This window comes from Mirounga angustirostris, unplaced genomic scaffold (assembly GCF_029215605.1).
Source record: "Mirounga angustirostris isolate CCGP_5_RB_7025 unplaced genomic scaffold, mMirAng1.0.hap1 SCAF_9, whole genome shotgun sequence".
Lineage (NCBI taxonomy): Eukaryota > Metazoa > Chordata > Mammalia > Carnivora > Phocidae > Mirounga > Mirounga angustirostris.
Window position 1 is genome coordinate 6,720,200 of NW_026991717.1, and position 26,704 is coordinate 6,746,903.

The 26,704-nt window shown below is 39.9% G+C and overlaps 1 protein-coding gene across 3 annotated transcripts in view; it reads right to left on the bottom strand.

The window, feature by feature from the left end:
• FANCI (FA complementation group I) overlaps positions 1-26,503 on the bottom strand; it is an 81,716-nt gene extending 55,213 nt beyond the window's left edge. The window contains exons 1-10 of one of the 3 annotated variants that reach the window (XM_064569896.1): positions 26,411-26,503; positions 22,432-22,534; positions 12,091-12,163; positions 7,316-7,446; positions 6,533-6,689; positions 6,396-6,453; positions 2,902-2,943; positions 2,403-2,526; positions 1,847-1,932; positions 148-274 (exon numbers count right to left, since the gene is read on the bottom strand). In XM_064569896.1, the coding sequence (XP_064425966.1) occupies positions 148-274; positions 1,847-1,932; positions 2,403-2,526; positions 2,902-2,943; positions 6,396-6,453; positions 6,533-6,689; positions 7,316-7,446; positions 12,091-12,163; positions 22,432-22,515 (882 nt within the window). In that variant the 5' untranslated portion in view covers positions 22,516-22,534; positions 26,411-26,503. Of the gene's footprint in view, positions 1-147; positions 275-1,846; positions 1,933-2,402; positions 2,527-2,901; positions 2,944-6,395; positions 6,454-6,532; positions 6,690-7,315; positions 7,447-12,090; positions 12,164-22,431; positions 22,535-25,913; positions 26,308-26,410 lie in introns of those variants that run through there. The other 2 variants (XM_064569897.1, XM_064569898.1) reach the window with 2 other exon arrangements.
• Between the last annotated feature and the right edge of the window lie 201 nt (positions 26,504-26,704).

The following is a 26,704-nucleotide window of genomic DNA, read 5'->3' on the forward strand; positions in this document are numbered from 1 at the left end:
TTTCAAAGTAAAAGGCATCCTCTAGATCTAGGGCCACTGTACAATGCTTCCCCTCCGTCTCCTGTCATTAACGGGCATCAGAGAGGCCTGAGTTGAAACACCCGTTTCATAAAGAGCTCCTGGGTCACCGTAGGAGTCCGGGGCTACCTTTAGGTGTTTCAGGAGTTCTCTGCCTAGTTCACAGTCCAGTTTGATGGCGAACACGATGTGTAGAATAATGGTGCCTTCCACATGACGCAGTTCACCTGATGGCACGGTAACAAGATCCAACAGCCTACAAGATTCAACAGAAAGGTATGAGCTACAGTTTGAGCAAGAGACAAGAGTGCAGATACTCAGATGAACTCAAGCTGAACTCATACCATCACTGGAGGCAGGAAGTGTAAATTCTACTGCCTCATTCCTTGCTTCTTTGTAACAAAACTTCCTGAAAGCATGAATTGTCTATTATCATTAATTCCACTTCTTTACATGTGCTCAGTTAAATCCAATTCAACCAGGCTTCTGTCTCCTCCCTACCCACTCCCCTCAATGCCATTTGACTATTCTTCCAAGGGTTACAAATGACCTCTATGTTGCCAAAACCAATAATCAAGTCCCACCTTAATACCCAGCAGATATGACACAATTGACCACTTCCTTCTTGAAACACTCTCTTCTCTTCTGAGGTACTGTCACTGAATTTTCTCCAATTTTTCTTTCTTTTTTGGGGGGGAGGGGGCTGGCTCATCCTTCCTTTAAATGGTGGAATGCCTCTAAGCTCAGTCTCGGGTTTCTTTTTCTTCACAATTTCCCTAGGATTCCCTATCCAGTCCCATGGTTTTAGTTCTTTCCAATCTCTTATCTCCAGTCCTGACCTCTCCCTCTAGCTCTAGACTGTCTGCTTAATACCTCCATATGGATGCTAATATACCTCTCAAACTTAACATGGTTAAAACTGAGCTTATTTTGTCCTACACCTGCTTTTCTATCAGTCTTTCCTAACTCAGTATATAAGACCACCTACTAATCATTTGCTCAAGCCACATAACAAAAAGCTACCCTACAGATGTGGTAGGCTGCAATCAGATTAACAGCATGAGCCCTGCAGCCAAGCTGCCCTGATCGAAATCTCAGCTCCACTGCTATATAACCTTGGGATATTCCTTAATTTCTCTGTGCCTCAGTTTCCACATGCATAAAGTAGAGGCAAAATAGGGTAGTTGTGAGGTTTACATGCTTAGAACAGCACCTGGCACAGGTAAACACTCTACACATACTTGCTTTAGAAAAAATCTTCTTCAGACATGCCAAGCTGTGTCCTGCATTCGTACTAACTATTCCACTAACTGAGAATGTTCTTTTCCCTGATCTGCATATAGTAGTTCTTACCATTCAGGCTTTAGTTAAAGTAGCGCCCTCTCTAAGAGGTTTTCCTTGACCACCCACTCTAAAGTAGCTACACTGTCACTATCACGTTATTTGAGTTATCTGCATAGCACTTTCTAATATTTTTCTTACTTATTTTCTGTTCTCTTCTCACCAGTATTTAAACTCTGAGAGCAGGGACCTTGTCTGACTGGTTCATCACTATAGTCCCAGGGCCAAAGAGTTCCTGGCACAGAGTAGACACTTCATAAACAGCTTATAAACTCACACCTTACACAACAATTATGGCTATTCTCCAGGAGAGCTACACATGAGGGAGGTGAAGAGGATGCTTTAGTACCGAGCAGCTCAGAGAGGACTAGGGAAGTTCTGTGCTAAGGTGAAGGCAGGGACTGAAAGGTTAATTAACAAGGAAGTAAAACACACGTAAGAAGATACATCTGTCAAAATGATTTTATTTCTGTACTGTACTACTCACTCATCACCACTCTGTTCCTCATTGTGATGCTTATCTAGCTCGTTGAAGAAAGTTATGATTCCTTCCAAAGCTCTCCTCCTGTTTCCCTGAAAAAATACAGAATAGGTAAGGTCTCACCATAAAGATCAAGATCACCAAGTTGAACTTAAAAGTACTTTTCAGCTTAGAGGATTCTCAAATAGGAACCTAAATAGGTAAATTACAACCTAAAGACACACTAAGCATTTACAGAACACTTTTTCATGTTGAGATTGGGTTTGAAATGCATCTTAGTGTCAGACTTAAGTTAAGGGACTGATAGTCCACCCTTTTGTGAGATCTTTATCCCTTCTGCTTCCCCCTGCACGCCCCCCCCCCACCCCAGACTGTGGGAGTACAAGAGTCATGTATGCTTTCCTTGGCTGAGGAGTATGACCCTTTTATCCATCATATCATCAGACATGAAATGAAAGCATCTATGCCTTAGTATGTAAATCAAGAGTATGAATAAGCTGAATGGCCCTAACTGATCATTCCACTAAGGTTTAATATATATATATATATATATTTTTTATACCTTTGAGGAGAGAACCAGAAGCTGATAGACCAGAGGTGGTATTTCTTGAAGATTCAACTTGGAGAACATCCTCAACACTTTTTCCACCACAAATTCCACCTCTTCCGCAGTCAGAGGGACATCCCTGTGAATCAAAGACTCTCAAGGCCAGAGCTATGGTCTAATTCAGGAGATATTAGAATATTATAACTGCCTCTTTGGTTTTTATCTAACAGAGAACCTTAAAGGGGGCCAAAGCCTTACATAAGCAAAGTCATATTGGAAAAAAATCATAGTTTATATAGTTATAGTTTAAATAATACAGTTTAAATATAGTTCATAGTTATAGTTTAAATAAGCAATTAAAGTAAAAAGGAGGGGAGAAAATCCTATAACAGAAAAGAGAGGCACCAATACTCTTACTTGGAGGACAGTAGTGTTTGAGCTTGCTAAATTTCAATTTCTAGCAGGCAAGTTCACACAGCAGGGTAAAACGAGGAAAGGGAATAATGATGCTTACTTGAACATGGAGGTGAGTTGGATTACATATTGCTGATCCCATCTGGTTAAAGAAAAGGACAAAGAATATCTCAATTTAACTTAGTTGCGTATTACTTTGTAAAATTAATAAGGAGGGAAAAAATTAAGGCCATTTCAAGTTTGATTTGGTACCACTGGAAAACAAGATCAAAGAATCAATGAAATAACAGCTCTTAACCTATAAAACTGCAAAAATCAAAGTCTGATGATAGTCAATGCTGGCAATTTTGGGAAACAAATGCTCTCCACATACTATTTTATTTATTTATTTATTTAAAGATTTTATTTATTTATTCATGAGAGACAGAGAGAGAGAGGTAGAGGGAGAAGCAGGCTCCCAAGGAGCAGGGAGCCCGATGTGGGACTCGATCCCAGGACCCTGGGATCATGACCTGAGCCGAAGGCAGACACTTAACCATCTGAGCCACCCAGGCGCCCCCCACATACTATTTTAGAGAGTATACTGGTATAAACCTTCTGGAAAGACAAGCTGGCAATACTTATCAAGTTTAAAAATGCACATAACCAGAAACCCCCCTAATTTCTACAGTATTAGAAATATATCCCAAGTACATGCTTATAAAAAGTCACCTAGAGATACCACCTCACACCAGTCAGAATGGCTAAAATTAACAAGTCAGGAAAAGACAGATGTTGGCGGGGATGCGGAGAAAGGTGAACCCTCCTACACTGTTGGTGGGAATGCAAGCTGGTGCAGCCACTCTGGAAAACTGTATGGAGGTTCCTCAAAAAGTTGAAAATAGAGCTACCATACAATCCAACAATTGCACTACTGGGTATTTACCCCAAAGATACAAATGTAGGGATCCGAAAGGGTACGTGCACCCCGATGTTTATAGCAGCAATGTCCACAATAGCCAAACTGGGGAAAGAGCCAAGATGTCCAACGACAGATGAATGGATAAAGAAGAGGTGGTATATATATACAATGGAATATTATGCAGCCATCCAAAGGGATGAGATCTTGCCATTTGCAACGACGTGGATGGAACTGGAGGGTATTATGTTGAGCAAAATAAGTCAAACAGAGAAAGACATGTATCATATGATCTCACTGATATGAGGAATTCTTAATTGCAGGAAACAAACTGAGGGTTGCTGGAGTGGGGGGTGGGGTGGGAGGGATGGGGTGACTGGGTGATAAGACACTGGGGAAGGTATGTGCTCTGGTAAGCGCTGTGAATTGTACAAGACTGTTGAATCTCAGATCTGTACCTCTGAAACAAATAATGCAATATATGTTAAGAAAAAAAAAAGGAAGAAGAAGGTAGCGGGAGGGGAAGAATGAAGCGGGGGAAATCGGAGGGGTAGATGAACCATGAGAGACGATGGACTCTGAAAAACAAATTGAGGGTTCTAGAGGGGAGGGGGGTGGGAGAATGGGTTAGCCTGGTGGTGGGTATTGAGGAGGGCACATTCTGCATGGAGCACTGGGTGTTATGCACAAACAATGAATCATGGAACACTTCATCTAAAACTAATGATGTAATGTATGGGGGTTAACATAAGAATAAAAAAAAAAAGTCACCTAGATACATAAGGATGTTCATTGCAACACTTTTTATGACAGCAAAAAACCAAATAACCATATATTATTTATTGGGAAAAAAAAACACCACTCTTAACAACTGGAGATTAGCCATTTATAACAGAACAGTACGGAACTATTAAAAAGAATGATGTAGAGTTGTGTATACTGACATGAACAGATGTGTTAAATGAAAAATGCAAGGTATATTACAATGTGTATGGAATAAACTCTTCAATGTATTAAAAACAAATGAGGGGTGCCTGGCTGGATCAGTCGGAGAAGCATGTGATTCTTGATCTCAGGGTTGAGTTTGACCCCCATGTTGGGTATAGAGATTAAAAATTTTTTTTTTTTAAAGATTTTATTTATTTGTCAGAGAGAGAGACAGAGCACAAGCAGGGGGAGAGGCAGAGGCAGAGGGAGAAGCAGGCTCCCTGCTGAGCAAGGAGCCTGATGTGGGACTCGATCCCAGGACCCCAGGACCATGACCTGAGCCGAAGGCAGCTGCCCAACTGACTGAGCCACCCAGGCGTCCCAAAAATAAAATCTTTAAAAAAATTTTTCTTAAATTTAAAAACAAATGAATAAATGGATAAGCACATGTGAGCTGATACATACTTAAAATTATGTATGTTAAGGATCTTATGTAAAGAACCATAAAAGCTGTTATTTCTTTTTTTTTTTTTTTTTAAAGATTTTTTATTTATTTATTTGACAGAGAGACAGACAGCGAGAGCAGTAACACAAGCAGGGGGAATGGGAGAGGGAGAAGCAGGCTTCTTGCCGAGCAGGGAGCCCGATGTGGGACTTGATCCCAGGACCCTGGGATCATGACCTGAGCCGAAGGCAGACGCTTAACCAACTGAGCCACCCAGGCGCCCAAAGCTGTTATTTCTGATTTAGGTAATCCTGGGTGCTTCCTTCTGTTTCTTTTTAATGTACCCAAATGTTGGGCTCCCTGCTCAGCAGGGAGTCTGCTTCTCCCTCTGACCCTCCCCCCTCTCATGCTCTCTCTCTCTCATTCTCTCTCAAATAAATAAATAAAATCTTAAAAAAAAAAAATGTACCCAAATGTAATCATTGTATTACACAACTTAGTATTCTCTTTATTTCACTGACTAGTAAGGATTTTTCATCTTTGATGGTTTTATATATTTCACTTTTAATGGGTTTAAATTTCATGGAGTGGCTCTACCTTAACTTACATAGGTTACATACCTTAACTTACATTTCTCTATTATTGTATGCATAAGTCACAATTTTCTGGGTTGAACATGTTCATGTATGAGGATTTTCTTATTATGCTGGAGTCTTTCCTTAAGGTAGATTCCCATATGTCTGGCTTAAAGATACAACCATTACTTAAATATCCTACTCATTTAAAAAAAAAATATAAGGGGCGCCTGGGTGGCTTAGTTGGTTAAGCAACTGCTTGCAGCTCAGGTCAGATCCTGGAGTCCCAGGATCGAGTCCCACATCGGGCTCCCCGCTCAGCAGGGAGTTTGCTTCTCCCTCTGACCCTCCCCCCTCTCATGTACTCTCTCTTTCTCATTCGCTCTCTCAAATAAATCTTTAAAAAAATAAATAAATAAAATAAAAATAAAAAAATATAAAAGATATAGCAGCAGGATGACTTCTCAGCCTTAAGGACCTTGGGACTCCAAATTAATGCTAGAGGACGAAACTGTGTTAAGATGAACAGTCAAGTAAACAGAAACTATATGTAGTCTTAGAACAGAAAATATAGTAATCTCTCAAAAATTCATCGCAGACTACATAAATGGTTTTACAGTTGTACATTATAACCAAAAAAAAAAAAAAAAAGGCTAAAGACTTCGTGATACAAATTCCTGAAATAAACTGTAATCCTTTTTTTGGCCACTTGTACATCTGAGAAAGTGCTACACATTAATAAGACTTACCTGCCAGAACACAGGGTGTTAATCAACTGCTTCTTACATTCTTCCCCACTCAGTTCACCTAGAAATGCAAAATACACTGAGAAATAAATTTGATTAAGTAACGAGCAAAAAAGCCACTAAAATTGGAAGAAAATTACCTTTCTCATAATCCAGATTTTCCTTGTTGGCAACAAGGGCAGTGAGAATAATGGGTAATAACTCCAAAGACTTTCCATTGGTTAAGCTGCCCTCTTTGATAGCACTAATAAACTCCTTGGCTAATTCAAGCAGTAATGATCCTGGAAAATTGTGAGCCTAAAAATTCATGGGATAAAGAAAATGTTAAGCAGAATAGATGTTTGGTATCTCTTTCCACAAAATAGTGCCTCTTGCTGAATTAATAGAACTGGCACTGAAACCCTGAACTGGTCCTATAAGGGATCCTGCTCTGGTACAAACTTATAATTGTAAAAGATTTCAAAGGTCAGAATCCTCCATCAGTTCTCCAATGTTTTCAAATACTCTTCAAAGATATCAGATGTCCACAGTATCAGAAATTAACATAAACATGGGTTTATGGCCCATCCATCATCTTTTTTTTTTTTTTTTTAAGATTTTATTTATTTATTTGACAGAGACAGAGATAGCGAGAGCAGGATCACAAGCAGGGGGAGTGGGAGAGAGAGAAACAGGCTTCCTGCCGGGCAGGAAGCCTGATGTGGGACTCGATCCCAGGACCCTGGGATCATGACCTGAGCCGAAGGCAGACGCTAACGACTGAGTCACCCAGGCGCCCTATTCTGTTTTTTTAACAGTAGTTCTTATTCATAAATAGGAACTATGCTAGGTTTGGCACATTTAAGTTTACCCTCCCTCAACAAATTACAACCCCCACCCCCAAATCTACCCAAAACCAAAAAAGTTTTTCTTTTCCAACTTACCTCTAGCATTAGTAATCCTATGATCTCAGATGCTACTTCTTTTTGCAAATCCCCTGATTCCACTAAGTGGATACAACAAATGTATATCTTAAGTCTCCTAAGAGCTCCAGCTTCCTCAGAGCAGGGGGAACCTTATTGTTTTAAACGAGTGGTACAGAAACAAAAAAAGAATAAAGGAAGAAATCTTAAAATGTTGAAGGGCAAACAGGAAAAACAAGCAGCTCTATAGTTTAATATAGAAGTAGAATTATCAAACTACTGATTACTAGAATGTTCAGAACAGCAATATTTAGTAGCTTTACAAAAGTACTTAAATTAGGCAGATGAGAAATGTCATCTTTTCTTCTTCCACTTACATCATTAATTTTTAAAACAAGTTCATAGTACCAAAAGGAGAAATAACTTTTTTTTTTTTTTAAGGATTCTTTATTTATCTGACAGAGCACAAAAGCAGGCGGAGTAGCAGGCAGAGGGAGAGGGAGAAGCCGGCTCCCTGCTGAGCAAGGAGCCCGATGCAGGGCTCCATCCCAGGACCCTGGGATCATGACCTGAGCTGAAGGCAGTTGCTTAACCAACTGAGCTACGCAGGCGCCCCGGAGAAATACCTTCTAATATACCTTAGAGCCTTTTTGGGTCCAGTAACCCAAATTAAATGTCTTTAATATACTCCACTTCAAAACATAACTGAGTAATGTCAGCAGGAATGGCAGAATAATAAAGACCTCAGAAAATCCTCTCCTCCATAAAAGCAGTAAGAAAACTGACAAAATAATGAAAACCATCAACAATCCTGGGAGAGGAAAATGATATCTGATGTCCAGAATTCCCACAAAATATCATTTAAAATGTCCCAAAAGTATGGGCCATATACAAGAAAAAAGAGAACTAGAAACTGTCCCTGACAGAGACTAGATGTTAGATTACTAGACAAAGATTTTAAATCAGCTATTTTCAGTATGTTCAAAGATGGAATCGATGCCTAAAGAACTAAAGGAAATGTCTCCTAAATAGAGACTATCAACAAAGAGACAGAAATTGTAAATAAGCAGGGGCGCCACTGTGGCTCAGTTGGTTGAGCATCTGACTCTTGATTTCCGCTCAGGTCATGATCTCAGGGTCATGAGACCGAGCCCCTCATCAGGCTCTGCACTCAGCATGGAGTCTGCTTGAGGATTCTCTCCTGCCCGCTCCCCCCAACCCCCGCTCATGTGCATGCATGCATGCTCACACTATCTCTCAAATAAATATGAAAAAAAGAAATTGTAAATAAGTAAATAAAAATTCTGAAATTAGAAGTACAATAATTGAGCTGAAAAATCACAACAAGGTCTCAACAGGAGATCTGACCTGGTGGAAGAAAGAAACAGAGAACTCAAAGATAGAGCAACTGAGATTATCCAGTCTGAGGGACAGAAAGAAAGAGAAGAAAAATGAACAGAGCCTCAAAGACCTGTGGGGTATCATCATGAGTGCTAACACAGACATAATGAAAGTTCCAAAAGACAGAAAGGGGCAAAAGAAGAAATGGCCAAAAACTGCCCAATTTTAATGAACGTTAATTTGCACATTTAAGAAACTCAATAAAGTCCAATGATAAACACAAGAGAAGTACACCTAGACATATTAGCAGTTAAAATCAAAGACACCTCATCATAACAAAGGCCATATGTGAAAAACCCATAACTAACATCATACCCAATTCTTAAAGATTAAAAGCATTTCCATAAAACATGAAAAATACAAGGATGTCCACTTTCACCACTTCTATTCAACATAGTATTGGAATTCTAGACAGAGTAATTATTGTATTTAGGGCCACTGAACTGTACACTTAAAAAAAAAAGTCAAAGACAAAGAGAGAACCTTAAAAGCAATAAGAGAGGAGCAAGTCATCTGGGAAACAGATATTCAATATAATTAACAGCTGTTTTCTCATAAAAACAACAACAACAAAAACAAACAAAAAAACCCCCCACAACATTGAAAGGCAGAAGGAGATGGGATAACATAGTCAAACTGCTGAAAAGAAGGACTGTCAACCAAGAATTCTACAATCAGAGAAACTATCCTTCAAAAATGAAGGACGGGGCGCCTGGGTGGCTCAGTTGGTTAAACATCTGCCTTCAGCTCAAGTCATGGTCCCCGGGTCCTGGGATGAGCCCCGCGTCTCCTGCTTCTCCCTCTGCACGCCCCCCCGCCACCAGCTCGTGCTCTCTCTGATGAATAATATCTTTAAAAAAAAAAGAAAGAAAAAAAGAAAAGGTATCTAGTTTGAAAAACAAGTAAAATTATCCCTATTCATAAATGACATAATCTTGTTTATAGAAAACCCTAAGGTATCCACAAAAAATAAATTATTAGAGGGCGGTACCTGGCTGGCTCAGTCGGTGGAGCATTGGACTCGTGATCTGGGGTTGTGAGTTTGAGTCCGATGTTAAGCATAAAGATTACCTTTTTTTTTTTAGACTTTATTTGACAGAGAGAGAGCGAGCACAGGCAGGGGGAGCAGCAGGCAGAGGGAGAGGGAGAAGCAGACTCCCTGCTGAGCAGGGAGCCTAATGCAGGGCTCGATCTCAGGGTCCCAGGATCGTGACCTGAACCAAAGGCAGACACTTAACTGACTGAGCCACCCAGGCGCCCCTTTTGAGATTACTTAAAATAAAATCTTATCTCAGGGTCCTGAGATTGAGCCCTGCATAAGGCTCTGTGCTAAGTATGGAACCTACTTGAGATTCTTGATCTCTCTCCCTCTGTCCCTCCCCCCACCTGCTCATTCTCTCTCCCTCCAAATAAATAAATTTAAAAATAATATCTTGGGGCGCCTGGGTGGCTCAGTCGTTAAGCGTCTGCCTTCGGCTCAGGTCATGATCCCAGGGTCCTGGGATCGAGCCCCGCATCCGGCTGCCCGCTGCCCGGGAAGCCTGTTTCTCTCTCTCCCTCTCCCCCTGCTTGGGATCCTGCTCTCACTGTGTCTCTCTCTGTCAAATAAATAAATAAAATCTTTAAAAAAAAAATAAATAAATAAAAATAAAAATAAAATCTTAAAAAAAAGTCTACTGCATTTCTTTTTTTTTCATTTTTTTAAAGGTTTTTATTTATTTGACAGAGAGAGAGCATAAGTAGGCCAAGCAGCAGGCAGAGAGAGAGGGAGAAGCAGGCTCTCCACTGAGCAGGAAGCCTGACGTGGGGCTCGATCCCAGGACCCTGGGATCATGACCTGAGCCAAGGGCAGCCACTTAACCGACTGAGCCACCCAGGTGCCCCATGCATTTCTATATACTAACAATGAACAATTAGATGACTAAATTAAGAAAATTCCATTTAAAAAAGCATCAAAAAAATAAAATACTTAGAAATAAATTTAAGAAAAGTATGTATAAGGCTTGTATTCTGAAGACTATAAAATATCACTGAAAGAAATAAAGAGAACCTAAGTAAATGGAAAGACATCCCATGTTCATGTAACGAAAGACTTATGCTAAGATAGCAATACTAGTCAAATTCATAAACAGATTCAACACAATCCCTATTAAAACCCCAGCTTCCTTTTTTTCAGAAACTGACAAGCTGACTTAAAATTCATATGGAAACACAAGGGACCCAGAATATCCAAAATAATCCTGAAGAAGAAAAACAAAGTTGGAGGACTTAAACTTCCCAATTTTATAACTTACTACAATATTATAGTAATCAAGACAGTGTGGTGCCGACATAAGGAGACATATAGATTAAGAGACTAGAACTGTGAGTCTAGATATAAACCCTCACATTATGGGCGATTGATTTTCAGTAAGGGTGCTACTGAAAACAAGAAAAGATGATGTTGGACTCCTACCTGACACCATATACAAAAATAAATTCAAAACGGATCAAAGATCTAAATGTAAAAGCTAAGGCTATAAAACTTTGAAAAGAAAACATAGGTTTAAATCTTCGTGACTTTGGACTAAGCAACAGTTTCTTAGATAAAACACTCAAAGCACAAGCTATAAGAAAATAAAATGGACGTCAAAAAACTTTATGCTTCAAAGCATACTATCAAAAAAGTGAAAAACAACTCCGAATGGGAGAAAATTTTTGCAAACCATATATTTAATAAGGGACATGTATCTAGAACATATAAAGAACTATTACAACTCAATAATAAAAAGACAACCCAATTTTTTAAAGTGCAAATGATCTGAACAGACAGTTCTCCAAAGAAGATACAGAAATGGCCAGTAAGCACATGAAAGGATGCTCAACATCATCAGCCATCAGGGAAATGCTTATCAAAACAATAGTGAGATACCACTTCACACTGCCTACTATGGCTACAATGAAAAAGACAGACAGTAACAAGGGTTGACAAGGATATGGAGAAATCATCATCCTCACTCAGTGTTGGTGGTAACGTAATACAGAAGTCAACAGAGATATTCCAAGTCATTAAACCCCAGAGCTCCTCTGACCCTTGTTAAGCACAGGTTAAGTAGTAAACACTGCTGTTCTCTTCTCTACAATTTTAAAAGCACGAGTAAACCAAAGTGCACTTTATGAAATGCATCCTTTATAGGCCCCAAAGCAGCGATACAGTCTCAAGTGCCCACTTCAATCCCCTTAAGTAAAATTATTTGAGTCCCTAAGAAAGGAGACGGCTGCTTTAGTTGATTTTGTAAAAACCCCCAAACACGGGAAGTCTCAGTGCGCCTTCAAAAGTAAGAAAAGCAGCAATATGCGCCCAAAATAAACAAATCTAACAAACCCGGGCAGGTAGAAGTGGCACTAATTACTACCTTTGAAGATGGCTCGCAGGAGTGCTCCAGCAGCTTTTCCTTTCACTGCCTGACTCTGAAGGAGATTAGCCAACTGCAATCAAAGAAAGAAAAAGCTGCAAGTTTCTGGCAACAATTTCTCTACCCCAATGACCGAAATTCCCAATATGAATCATCTGTCAGGTTCATACCCTTCAGAGACTTCAGGTATCACAAATATCACTGATTGAGATAGAGCAGCGTAGAACTTAACATGATACAGGGCTGTCAAGACTGAAATTTATTCGTATCCTCACTCTACAATTGTCTAAGTACAACAGAACTTACTAAAGAGAAAAGAGCATAGTGATAGGATACTTTCTTTTTTTTTTTTTTAATCACTCTTGCTCCTTACGTAGAGAATGGCTTGTGGGAGGCTTAAGAGTGAAACAGGGATATGTTAGGAGACTGCTATAGTGTTCAAAAGTGAGATATGATAGTGGCCTAGCCCAAATAGCAGGGGAGATATTACTGGTTGAACTTTTAAAGTCCCCCCCCCATCACCACCATTCATGTTGGAGTTCTAACCCACAGGACCTCAGAATGTGACCTTATTTGAAAATAGGGTTTTGCCAATGTAGTTAGTTAAGTTGAGGTCATTACAGTTGGTGTAAATAGGACTATCATTATAAGGGGAATCTTGGACACAGAGACACATGCACAACAAGTGGGCCGTGTGAAAATGAAGGCAGAGAGCAGGGTGACAGAAGCTAAGGAACACCAAAAATTGTCAGCAAACCACCAGAAGCTAGGTGAGATTCTCACAGCCTCAAAGAAACTAACACTGCCAGCACTGTGATCTTGGACTTCGAATCTCCAGAACTATAAAAATAAATTTTTGTTTAAGCTACTCAGTTTGTGCTACTTTTATAATCGGCAGCCCTGGCAAACTAATAAAGAAGATGAAGAAAAGCAGACTGAAGATATATTTGAGGGCTCGAATTAATAGGACTTTGCTGTAGTCTGAATGTTTATGTCCTCCCCTAAATGCACATGTTGGAATCCTAATGCCCAATGTGACAGTATTTGGAGGTGGGACCTTTGGAGATAATTAGGTCATGAGGGTAGAACTCTCATGAATGGGATTAGTCCCCTTATAAGAGATCCCACAGAGCTCTCTAGCCCCTTCCACCATGTAAGGATACAACATGAAGCGTGCAAACCAGACAGAAGAGGGCCTTCATCTGACCATACTGGCACTCTCATCTCCGACTTCTAGCCTCAGAACCATGAGAAAAAAATGTTCCTCCTTTATAAGCCACCCAGTCTGTCATATTTTCTTTTCTTTTTTTTTAAACATTTTACTTATTCATTAGAGAGAGAGAACACACAAGCAGGGGGAGAGGCAGAGGGAGAGGGAGAAGCAGACTCCCCACTGAGCCGGGGAGCCCGACGTGGGGCTCGATCCCAGGTCCTGGAGATCACGACCTGAGTCGAAGGCAGACGCTTAACCATCTGAGCCACCCAAGCGCCCCTGTCGTATTATAGCAGGCTGAATGGACTAAGACAGACCTCCACCCACATGGTTTACAAGTGAAAAGGGGGTGGTGCTGAAGAAAAAGAAATCAAGAACTCTTATACTTCTGGCTTAAGCAACTAACTGGATAGATGGTGGCACCAGCCATTGACATGGTGAAAATCTGGTATTAAGCATCTAAATCACCCAGAGGGCTTGTTAAAACAAATTGCAAGGCCCCAGTTTTTTACCGCAACTACATGGGCCTGGTCTTTCTGACTAGTCTGTATATCTCCCTTTTTAAATAGGTAATAAGGAAGTACCTGACTTCTCCACCTGGAACTGCCAGCAGAATACTCAGCCCTTGACATAGCCCTCAGAGAAGGGTAGTTCTCAACCAGCGCTGAATTTGTCCCTCCTCCCAACCCCCAGAGTACACTGGGCAATGCTTGGAAACATTTTCAGTTGTCATAACCGGAAGGGTATTACAATCATCTAATGGATAGGACTAGGGATGCTCCTAAAACACCCTACAGGATGTTTTAGGCACAGGACAACACCCCTCGACAAAGAATTATCCAGTCCAAAACGTGAACAGTGCAAAGGCTGAGAAACCCCGACTCTACTTTTTTTTAAATTTTTTATCCTCATTTTAATTCATTTTTAACTTTTATTTTTTTTTAATAAAATAATACACCACAAATTTCTAATTCATATTTGGCCTTTCAAAAGAAACAGAAAAAAATCCTATAGGTTTTCCAATGGCATTTCTAAAATTTGGGGTTTTTTTTCCGGTTTTTTAAATTTAAATTCAATTAATTAACATATATTATTGGTTTCAGAGGTAGAGATCAGTGATTCATTAGTCTTACATAATACCCAGTGCTCATTACATCATGTGTCCTCCTTCATGTCCAGCACCCAGTTACCCCATTCCTCTACCCCTTCCCCCTCCAGCCACCCTCAGTTTGTTTCCTACGATTAAGAGTCTCTTATGGTTTGTTTCCCTCTCTGATTTTGTCTCCCCCCCCCCATGATCCTGTTTTCTTAAATTCCACATATGAGTGAGATCATATAATTGTCTTTTCCTGATTGACTTATTTCGCTTAGCATAATACTCCAATTCCATCCACATCCTTGCAAATGGCAAGATTTCTTTCTTTTTCTTTTTTTGATGGCTTAGTATTCCATTGAGTATATATATCATATCTTCTTTATTCATTCATTTGTCGATGGGCATCTGGGCTCTTTCCATAGTTTGGCTGTTGTGGACACTGCTGCTATAAACACTGAAACCCTGACTCTTCTTGAAACAATTTCAGTTTCATTAGAAGGCAGTATGGCATGGAGAAGAAAAAAAAAAAAAACTGGACCTAGAATCAGATGATGAATTCTGGCCATGCCATTTACTGGTTTCATAATCTCAGTCAAGTTATTTCACTGTATGTGTGTCCATTTCCCTACCTCCAAGGACAGTTAGGAGGATTCAATTAGATGACAGGAGAGAATTAACACACAGGTACTCTACGAACAGTTCTCTTCTACTCCCTCTGTCCTCTGCTCTCCTTCCTCCCTCCACTTACATAATCTTTCCTCTTCCTTTTTGACTTTATGCTTTTTACTGCATTTACTGCATTTTAAAACAAAAGTAAATGAAGTAAGATTATGTATCCTTGTTACTTTGGAACACTTTAACATTTTTCTTTTAATTGGTAGACTGAAACTATCAAGTTAATGGCACAGTCCAGATATAGACTTTTTTTTTTTAAAATAGAACAGCCCTCATTTTGCAATGTCTGATGTTTCCTCATGATTACACTGAGTTTATGCATTCTCAGTCAGAACACAGGTGATACTGTGTCCTTCTCATAGTATCACACCTGGAGGCATGTGATGTCCATCTATCCCTCACTGGTAATATTAATTCTGGTCACTCAGTCAAATGTTTTGCTTGATTTTCCCACTTTATAATTACAACCAGTGAGCAGTTTGTAGGGAGACACTTTGACCATGCACATATCCTGCTAGTTTTCCCCTTGTATAATGGAAAAGCCCAGCAACAACTACCATTACCAGGTTATCAAAGTCAATACCACCAGGAATGACACAGACATCATGAGCCCAGTGATACAATACACTTGAAAAAGGCAAGGCACCATCTCTGGGGTCCTTCTACCAGGGATGAGACCTCAGTCCAATCATGAGACACACCAGGCAGGCACCAACTGAGGGACATTCAGCAAAATAACTGATCAATACTCCTCAGGGTTATCAAGATCACAAGAAACAAAGACAGACTGAGGAATGTTGCAAACTGCAAAAATCAGGGAAAAATAACAAGTGCAATGTAGTATGCTGAGTGGGATTCTTGGGGGAAAAAATGACATCAGTGGAAAAACTACCATATAGAGTCTGAATAGGGTCTTTAGGTTTGCTAATGGTATTGTACCCATGTTAATTTCTTGATTCTTAAAATTCTAAGGTTATGTAAGATGCTATGGGAGGGATACACACAACTTTTCTGTAAGTCCAAAAGTAGCTCAAAATAAAAAGCAAAAAAAAGAAAAAGAAAATTCTCCCTGGATTTAGCATCCACTGGTTTTTTGCCTGATCCAGTCTTCATCATGACAGCTGCAAAATGATGATCTAGGTGATAGAACCCCTCTGAGTTAGATCATACGTCCTTGTGACATGCCCTCCTCATTTTTTCTGAGCACTTCTTTACTTTCTGGCTTAGCAAGATGTTCCAGGCTCATCTTGTATCTGTCATGGCCCACTCTTGAAAGCAGACATTTCTCTGAAAAGCCCTGGTTCCTTTTAGTGGGGAATGACTATTAGAGTCCAAAGATCTAAGTCATGGCTGTGCTTGTTACTACTGTGGCATCTTTGTTGCCACATCTTAGGCCTTTCAGTGAAGAGAGCTAAATATATATATATATGCATGTATATGCAAATACATACAAATATACATGTATGTGTAGATATGCATATATGTACACATATGTGAGAAGTCATTAAGTTCATATCAACACTTCCATTTCTAATTTATCCCCACAGGGTTCTTTCTTGCCTTCCTATATCCTATATTTGTCCCTTCTACTACAGTAAAAATGCTGACTTCCCAATGTCAACACATTTACTCATTTGCTGAACCCTGTAATACATCTAAAATCATTTCAGAATTGCTTTGCACATATCACTACATTAAATAATCCTATTTAAAAACTTCATGGTTTATTTGTATTTCTCTCTTCAGTCCTCTGCCCAAGACTGAGGGTATATAGTCAAATACTTGGATTAGTTCTTTTTTTCTACCCCCTCACCTTCAGTATGGTTATGGAATTCTTCCTGAGTTTCTTTTTTGTAAGGATACACAGATATATGTATGCTTTATTTCCCTTCTTTCTTATATAAAAGGTAGAATAATACACATTTTTCATTTTGCCTTTTTAACTTAATATCTCCTGGAAATCATTATCAGTCCATAGTGAACTTCATTCTTTTTTACAGATTCAAGAACATAGTGCATAATATAATTTCATATTGTTGGTGGTACATCTTTAGGGTATTCCTAGATGTGGGATGAGTGGGTTGAGGGGAAATATATTTAAGTAGTTTTGTTAGATAGCATCAAATTCTAATCATGGTCTTACCATTTTTGCATTCCTACCAGCAATGTATGAGTGACTCTTTCCCCAATCTCACCAAGAGTGTATAGACAAGGAGTTCATTTTTTTCCTACTCTGACAGATAATAGTAGCAGTTTCATTTTAATTAGTATTTCTCTTATGAGTGAAGCATCTTTTCTTATGTTTACAGCCATTTTTATGTCTTTTTGTGATTATCCTCTTCATTCCTTTTGCTCTTTTTCTATGGGATTTTTGGCCTCCCCCCTCAATTATTATTAGTTATCTATGAATTAGGGATATTAACCCTTTATCTGTGGTACGTTGCAAATATCTTCTCCCAATTTGTCATCTGTGTTTTGATTCTGCGTATGGTGTTTTTGGTCATGTAAATTTTACTTATATGTAGGTAAATTTATCAACCTTTTAGTGTATCTAGATTTTGAGTCCTAGAAAAGCCTCCTCTGCACTGAAATTAAAAAGAGGAATCTCAACCGTTTTCTTCTAATATTTAGATTTAAGATTTAGAGAGAGTGCACACACAAGGGGGAAGGGACAAGCAGACTCCCCACTGAGCACAGAGCCTGAAAAGGAGGGGGCGGGGCTTGATCCTAGGACCCTGAAATCATGACCTGAGGTGAAATCAGACACTTAAACGACTAAGCCACCCAGGTACCCTAGATTTTTTTTTTTACATTTAGACCTGATTCGTGTGGAGCTTATTCTTGAACAGTATATGAAGAATAAATCTAATTTTATCTATTTTTTTCCTAAATGGCTATCTAGTTGTCCCAACACCATTTATTAAATATGAGCTTTGCCCCAATTATTTGGAATACCACTTTATCATATACTAAATTTTATATGTAGTTGGGTCTATTTTGAGACTTTGTTATTCCATTATCTGTTCTTCTCTTCATGCACCAATACCACACTGAATTAGAGAGGATTTTTGGTACATTTAGTATCTTGTAGGGCTGGTCCTTCCTCAGAGATCTTCCATTTCAGTGTTTTCCTAGCTATTCTTGCCTATTTTTCTATATGAACTTCGTTTCTGCTATGTGTACGAAATGCTATTTTTACATAATTTTATATTCTGCTATCTTGCTGACTTCTTGTTGTAGATGGTTTGATCACAGATTCTTCAGGGTTTTCCAGGTATACTAGTATGACATGTGCAAAGACAGATGGTTTTATATCTTTTTTTCCTATTCTTATGCCTTTCATTGTTTTCTCTAGTTTAACTGCATTGGCTAACAGACCAGGACAATGTTAAATCACAGTGGAAAGAGTAGGCTGCCTGGTTCCTGGTCTCAGTAGTTTCATTACCATGCCCCTAGGGTTTCCCATTAAGATGCTGACTTTAGGATTTACACATACATTTTATCATGTTAAGGAAATAGACCCCCATTCCCATTTTCTCCCAGAGTTTTTACCAGGAATGGGTGAATTTTTTCAAAGGCTTTCTCTAACTTATGAAGATAATCATAGGGTCTTTGGAGTAATATACTTTCTAACACTGAACCAACTTTGTATTTCTGGAATCAATTCCACTTAGTCATGACATATTTTCTTTTCATGTGGTATTGGAATCTGTTCCCTAGTATTTAAGATTTTTGCATCAATGTTCATAAATGAAAATACCCTTTAATTTTCTTGTTTTTTTTTTTTTTTTTTAAGATTTTATTTATTTGTCAGAGAGAGAGAGTGTGTGCGGCAGGCAGAGGGAGAAGCAAGCTCCCCGCTGAGCAAGGAGCCCGATGTGGGACTCAATCCCAGGATCCTGGGATCATGATCTGAGCTGAAGGCAGACGCCCAACCGACTGAGCCACCCAGGTATCCCATATGCTCTCTGTTTGTTTTTTTTTTTTAAGATTTTATTTATTTATTTATTTGACAGGGAGAGACACAGCCACCCAGGCTCCCCTCCTGTATGCTATCTTTATCGGGTTTAGGGTATCAAGGTTATGCTTTATAAAAGCATCTAGAAGTTTTCCTTATGTATGTACTTTTTTTTTGGTGTTATATATGCTGTCAAAAAATTCTATAGCATTGAGACTGTCTATCTCTAATCTCTGATTTCTAAGAGTTTGGTAGAAGTCTCCTATGAAATTATCTGAGCCTGGTGTTTCTTGTGAATTAACTGCTTAACTCTTTTTCTTCTATATAAATTGATCTGGTTAAGCTTTCCAGCTCAAATTGGGTCAATTTTATTAACCTCTGTGTTCTTAATTACCCATTTCCTCTAGATTTTCAAATTTATTTGCATAAATGTATACAAAGTAGTCTCTTAGTATTTTTGACATTTTCTCTTTATTAATAGTTATTTCCGGGGCGCCTGGTTGGCTCGATCAGTTAAGCATCTGACTTTAGCTCAGGTCATGATCTTGGGGTCCTGGGATCAAGCCCCGACTTGGGCTCCAGGAGTCTGTTTGTCCCTCTCCCCCTGCTCATGCTCTCAAATAAAAATCTTTTAGAAAAAGGTTATTTCCCCCTTCTCATTTCTTATTTTGTACATTTGTGTTTAGCACATTACTTTCTTGATTAGATAATGGTTTTGTCTATTTTTTTCAAAGAATCAGGATTTTGATGTATTAATTTGATCTACTGGTTTTCTGTTCTCTACTTGATTAGTTTCCACTTTCATTTTAGTAGTTTCTTCTTTGTGTCTTTCTTTTGTTTACTGCTCTTTCAATAATTTAATTCATTTATTTTATTTCTTCTTAATTGACTTAGGTGATTTTTAAAAGTATTCCACAGACTGATGTGTAGTGTTCTCATTATTTTTTAGAAGTCCTGTAATTTGTTGGTATATTTCTTTTTATCAAAAAGTTTTTTAGAAGGTATTTTATTTCAAGGTAGAAAACCTTTTTGGGGTACCTGGGTGGCTCAGTTAAGTGCCACCTCTTGATTTTGGCTCAGGTCATGATCTCAGGATTGGGAATCAAGCCCTGCATCAGGCTCCACGCTCAGTGGGGAGTCTACCGAAGATTCTTTCTCTCTCTCCCTCTGCCCCTCCTCTCTCTCTCAAACAAAACAAAACAAAGCACTTTTTTACTTTTTATTTCTCATTTCTAGTTTTTACTGAGTTGTGATCAAAGAGGGTGGTTTATGTATTTCTACCTTATGGGACCTATCGTTTTCTTTGTGCTCTAGTATATGACACAATGATCATTTTTTGTGAACATTTTACATGTTTAAGAAGATATATATATATTTCTTTAAAGATCTATTTTTTTTAAGCAAGCTCTACACTCAATGTGGGGGCCAAACTCACAATCCCAAGATCAAGAGTTGCATGCTCTACTGACTGAGCTAGCCAGGCACCCTGAAGATATATTCTCTTAGTAAAGCGTTCCCACATACTTTAAGTACTCTTCATATTTACCATCTCTTTACAATCTTTGCTTTGTTTAGGTATCCCAAGGTCTGTATTCCACTTTCACTGATTTCCTCTTTAGCAGTGTTTAGTCTACTGTTAACTATCAAGGTTTTCATTTCTAGAAGTTTTCTGATTGTCTCCCAAATCTATCCCTTCTTATTTTATGGATTCTACTTCTTCATTGATATATTTGAATGTTAAAAATCACATTAAGTATTTGTGTGAAATATAAAGTCCCTTTTAGATTCCTCTAGTCTCTCTAAATCTTCAAATGTGAATTTTCCTATTGCTGGATACGTCTGTCTTGCCATGGACTTCTTTATGTGTTTTATACTTTTTTATTTTAAGCACATCTTCTTTGGACATTTTATTAAATAAAGTGAAGTATATATTGCTGGAATACTTAACAAATTTGTAGAAGATATAAAAAAACGACTAATACACTGGTCAACAGAATCAAGATACAAAAAGATCCTGATGGAGTAAAATGAAATTAATTTAAAAAGATAATTAACAGATATAAAGGTAAAATTTTGTATGTGGGTTCTAAAAACTAACTATAGAAATTCAGAGATGAAGGAACTAGCCTAATATCAACATATGCAAAAATGAGTTGGGGTTTTTGGTTGCTTGTAAGAGCAACAAATTGTGGCCAACAAGTTGATTCTGCATTAATGGAGAAATAAGAGAAACATTAGTGCATTCTACTCTAGTGGTAGAAAACATGTGAAGTCCTGTGTTCAATTTAAGGTATAAAACTTAAAATGGAAATGTTAACAGAAATGTTCAGAAGACTGTGTCCATACTGGTGAAGGAACTTTGCTAACATTTACTCAGTATCTGTTAGATATTAGATGGTTTATGTGCATTAACTCATTTTATCTTTACAAAAACCAAGAGAGAGGGATCCTTCCTAGGGATAAGTAAGAATTAGAGAAGTAATTCACAGCATCTATTTATATCATGAATTTTGTTCTAATTCTTAGTTTTACTTAAAATGTTAAAGCCTCTTCAAACTCCTTTTGGAAGCATATAAAACACAAATTCTAAATCAATACATTAATTAAAAGCTAGTTTTAACCGAATCTTAAATGTCTATAGAATGATCCAAGTTGAACTCATGCAATGGATTCTCAAAAAGGTGCTACAAAAGCAATCCTGTGTAACAACAACAACAACAAAAAAACCCCAACCAACCAAAACCGAAGCCTGAGCCCATCCCTGCATCAATTCCCAGTAGTGTCACATATTAACAGAGACTACAAGCTAGATTATACCTAGCTTCAATGATCACAATACAAGCATGCAAAAATTCCTTTAAAAACATGACACTCAAAGTCTTAACTTGTTCAGACATATATATTAATGTTTAGAGTTAATGTTAAGCAGGGATTCCTTTCCATGCAGGAATCTGAATAAGCTGAGATCACTTATTATGGAAAAAGGGAAGTATATCAGGAGAGTAAGAAGATTCAAATAATAACTTAAAAATATTTTACTGCTTATAATCTTCTTTAAAGGAAAATATTAATAAAGGAATGTCAATAGGCAAAATGTCTCACATGTAACTATAGTCTGGATATTCTCTTCAAATAGGATTGTTCTAAGAACCTTGAAAGTACACTAATTTGTTTATATACATACAGTTGCATAAATGTTTAAATGTTATATAGTTGTAGACGAATGTTGTCTACTTCTCTTCCTCATTTCTTTACATCTGAGTTGTTATCAAATAAATCATTGTCTCCTAAGGAGAGTGGAGGTAGATGTAGTGGCAGAATAATTTTTCTAACATGTCCTTTGAATTTGTCATCATGCTTGACATTTGGTTTTAGGAGAACATGCTTCCTAATACTTACATAATCTTCTTTCAGGGTCTGAAGAAATTCCTGCAGTCTATCTGCTGTTTTTTCTGATGCTAGAGATATTATTTTCTGGTCCATTGTTGCACATATCAGGGAACTGTAGGGAAAGTATCAGAGCTGGATGAAACTTCCAGAAGTAAACAATTATTTTCTCTAAATGATTATTTTCTTTCCTGTTAACTATTTCATACATATTATAGACCATGTAACAGTGGGTACTCATTAGTATGAGTAGGTGATTCTTTTTTTTTTTATTTTAAAGATTTTTATTTATTTATTTGTCAGAGAGAGAGAGAGAGCACAAGCAGGGGGAGCAGCAGAGGGAGAGGGAGAAGCAGGCTCCTCACTGAGCAAGGAGCCCGATGTGGGACTCGATCCCAGGACCCTGGGATCATGACCTGAGCCAAAGGCAGACACTTAACTGAGCCACCCAGGCGTCCCTAGTATGAGTAGGTGATTCTTATCCAAGCCAAAATAATCTGGAGAATTCCCTGGAATTTCCATATTAGAAACTTGTATTCTAATCAAGTAGTCTCATAATTTTTGCCCACATTTTTATATTGTTTTAGCATCTACCTAGCACACTGCCTAGAACAAAGCTGCCACATAACAGTATATCAAATAATTATAAACATATACACAAGAATATGTATTATAAGCTTAAAGTAGTATTTGATAAATGAATAAATCAACAACACTGTAAATGCAAAGTGCCAATTAAATGGTATAAAAACAGGGTGCCTGGGTGGCTCAGCTGGTTAAGAGTCTGCCTTTGGCTCAGGTCATGATCTCAGGGTCCTAAGATCAAGTCCTGCATCAGGCTCCCTGCTCAGAGGGGAGTCTGCTTCTCCCTCTGCCCCTCCCCTCGCTTGTGTACACTCTCTTGCTCTAAAAAAATAAATTAAAAAAAAATAAATGGTATAAAAACAAATGAGAAGTTAACAAGACTAATGAAATAAATGTGTGCCTAGAGGTCAAGAAGGCTTCCCAGCAGAGAGCTTGAACTGAACTTAGAAATTAAATTTAGATAGTCAAGATAACCAGATGGTATACTTGATACTGAGAAAGAGAATGTTAAGAACAAAGGACTTCTTCACAGGAGAATCTGAAAAACCTATTTAGGGAAAACGAGGGACAGAGGTACGAAGTTCAAGTAGGGGAGCAGTGAGTACAAAGGCTAGAAAGACAGGCTGAGAATAAACTGTACAAGATCTTTTTTTTTTCTTCAAGATTTTATTTTTAAGTATTCTCTACACCCAACATGGGGCTCGAACTCACAACCCCAAGATCAAGAGTCACATGCTCTACCAACTGAGCCAGCCTGGTGCCCCTAAATTGTGCAAGATCTTAAATGACAGATTAAAGGATTTAGATTTTATTCTGTAAATGATAACAACCAAAATTTTTGGCGCACAAGAAAATCTGCCTGATTCAGATTCTGCCTGTTTCAGACTGAACAAGTGTTTGAGCAAACAATCTGGCATCAACACATAGATTAAAGTGGGGAGAGAGTAAGGACAAAGAGGAGAGACTAAGAAGTTATGGAGGGCTATTTCAGCGATAGACACAAAGGCCTGTATTAGGGTGGTGACTCTGGGGCGTGGAAAGGAAGAGATGAAATGGAAGCCTATTGGTAGGCAGGAGTTAGTGCGCAGCTATGGGAATATAATGGGAAGGGGGAAATGCAGACTGGTGCGAAGACCTGTTCCCCTCCTGTATTTCTTCTTGTTTCCCATCCCCATAAAATGTACCATCCTCCACGCAGCTACTGAAACCAGACGCCTGGACATCCTTTTTTTTCTTTCCTGGAGAACATTCTTCACAATTTCACCTTCATCCTTCACATCCACTGACAAGTCCCGGCAATATCAGCCCCTAAACATCTCTCAAATCTACTTCTCAGCTCCACTACTGCCATATCACTCCACAGCCACCATCATCTCTCACCTGAACTACTACAAAAGCTTTTAACTTGGCCCCCACACAGCAACTAAAGTAATCGTTTTTGAAACAGAAACCAGATTATGTGGCTTACACTCCTTCCACCTCCATCCTCACCTTAAAACTCTTCGGAGCCTTTCCACTGCTCTCCTATCAGTCCAATATCCAGAAGTCAGTTTAAAAGGTCCTGCAGGGTCTGGCCAGCACCTAACTCCCCTTCATCACTATATACTCCTTGCTTTCAGTCCTTCGAACCCCCAAGTTCTCCTGCCACAGGCCCTTACACTTAACTTTCAGTCTGAAACTTCTATACATACCCCTCCTTTCATCCCCTGCCCGCTAGTCTTTTAATTCCTACAAATCCTTCAGATCTCAGCTCAACCTACACTTCCCCAGAAGCTCAGTCTAGGTTAAACGTTCCCCTATTTTTTTTTTTTTTTTAAGAATTATTTATTTAGAGAGAAAGAGAGGGAGCGAGCAGGGGGAGAGGGAGAGAGAATCTCAAGATGACTTCCCACTCAGCCCTACCCAGGATCCGGAGATCAGGACGTGAGCAGAAACTGACTGAGCCACCCAGGCGCCCCTAAATACTCCCCTATTATATCTTTTCAAGGCAACAGTAATTTCTCTTACCCTCACTACACCTTTAACATGACATTTGTAATTACTAGATTAGGACTGTATCTCCCACTTGACTATAAACTCCATGGTGGGGGGAGGGGGCGGCATGTCTGGTCTTGTTTACCACCGAACCTCCAGGACTTAATCACAGTGCCTCCCTTGTTTTTTTGTTTTTAAGATTTTGTCAGAGGGCGCCTGGGTGGCTCAGTTGGTTAAGCGACTGCCTTCGGCTCAGGTCATGATCCTGGAGTCCCGGGATCGAGTCCCGCATCGGGCTCCCTGCTCGGCAGGGAGTCTGCTTCTCCCTCTGACCCTCCCCCCTCTCATGTACTCTCTCTCATTCTCACTCTCAAATAAATAAATAAAATCTTTAAAAAAAAAAAAAAAGAAGATTTTGTCAGAGAGAGAGAGCACACAAGCAGGGGTAATGGCAGGCAGAGGGAGAAGCAGACTCCCCGCCGAACAAGGAGCCCCACCTGGGACTCCCTCCCACGACCCTGGGATCATGACCCCAGCGGAAGGCAGACTCCCAACCGACTGAGCCACCCAGGCGTCCCCAGGACCCCCCTTGTAATAGGTGCCCAATAAATATTGGCTGAACAAATGAATTACTGAACTCCCTAGGCCCTGGGCCCCAGCCCTTTACATTCACTAATTTGATCCTCATACCAACCCTATGAAGTAGGTGTTATTAGTTCCAATTCAGATGAAGACCTTTCGGGATTTGGAGGGATTACATAGTTGTCCCAAGGGTTAGAAGGCCAGTAGTAGGAGAGGCAGAAATGAAACCCAGTCCTGTTCAGCTCCAGACCCCAAGATCCCATGTTCTTAATTACTAGCCCCGCCCCCGTCAGGGCCTCGGCGGGGTGGGGGCGCTGGGGAGGGCCGAGAAAATGCAGAAAGGGCATACTGACCGAGGGAGACTCGCAGCCAGAGGGAGAACACGCTGAAATCTACCTCAGCGGGCGCATCTGCTAAATTCGGCGGAAAACCAAAGATGAACGACCAGGCGACTGCGAAGCGCGCAGCACCTCTCGTCCAGAGACCAGCGCGGCTCAGGGACGGGAAACGCGCGGGTTTTCGGGCCGCGGCTCCCGCGAGAGCAACACGTAAAGACAAACTTGGAAGCGAAGCGGCTGGCGATGCGGGCCGTGACCGGGCCGCAGAGGTGAAACGGGGTGAGATGTCTCAGACGCAGAACAGGAGGGCGGCGAGGGTGGCCCGCCCGGGGGGAGGGAGCCGCGGAAACCGAGGGACGCGGCGGGAGACGGGCCAGAGAAAACACCAGAGCGCCAGCTCGCAACAGCAGTCCTCCAGTCCTCACAGACCCACTCCCTCCCTAAGGCGCTGAGTCCCTACGCCCGGGCAGCGAGCGAAGCCCCCTCCGTCCCCGCCCCCGCCGCACAGTTACCTCGGCCTCACCGCCGCAACCAACTTCCAAAAAGCCCGCTCAACCGCACGCCGCCGCACTTCCGTCACGGGACACTACAGGCCCCGCCCCCCGCGGCTCAGTTCCGCTGCCCGGGCGCACGCGCGTGGGATGTACCATTAAGGCAGAAGGGGTCGGGAGTCCTCGGACGTTCCCACTCCCAGTCGCGGGGAGGCGCAGCAGGCGAACTCGCATTCAGGACCGCAGAGAGCATGCGCAGTGTGGCCCGAACGTACCTGGAGCGTGGTGTTCACCCGTTAACACCTCTTGGTTACT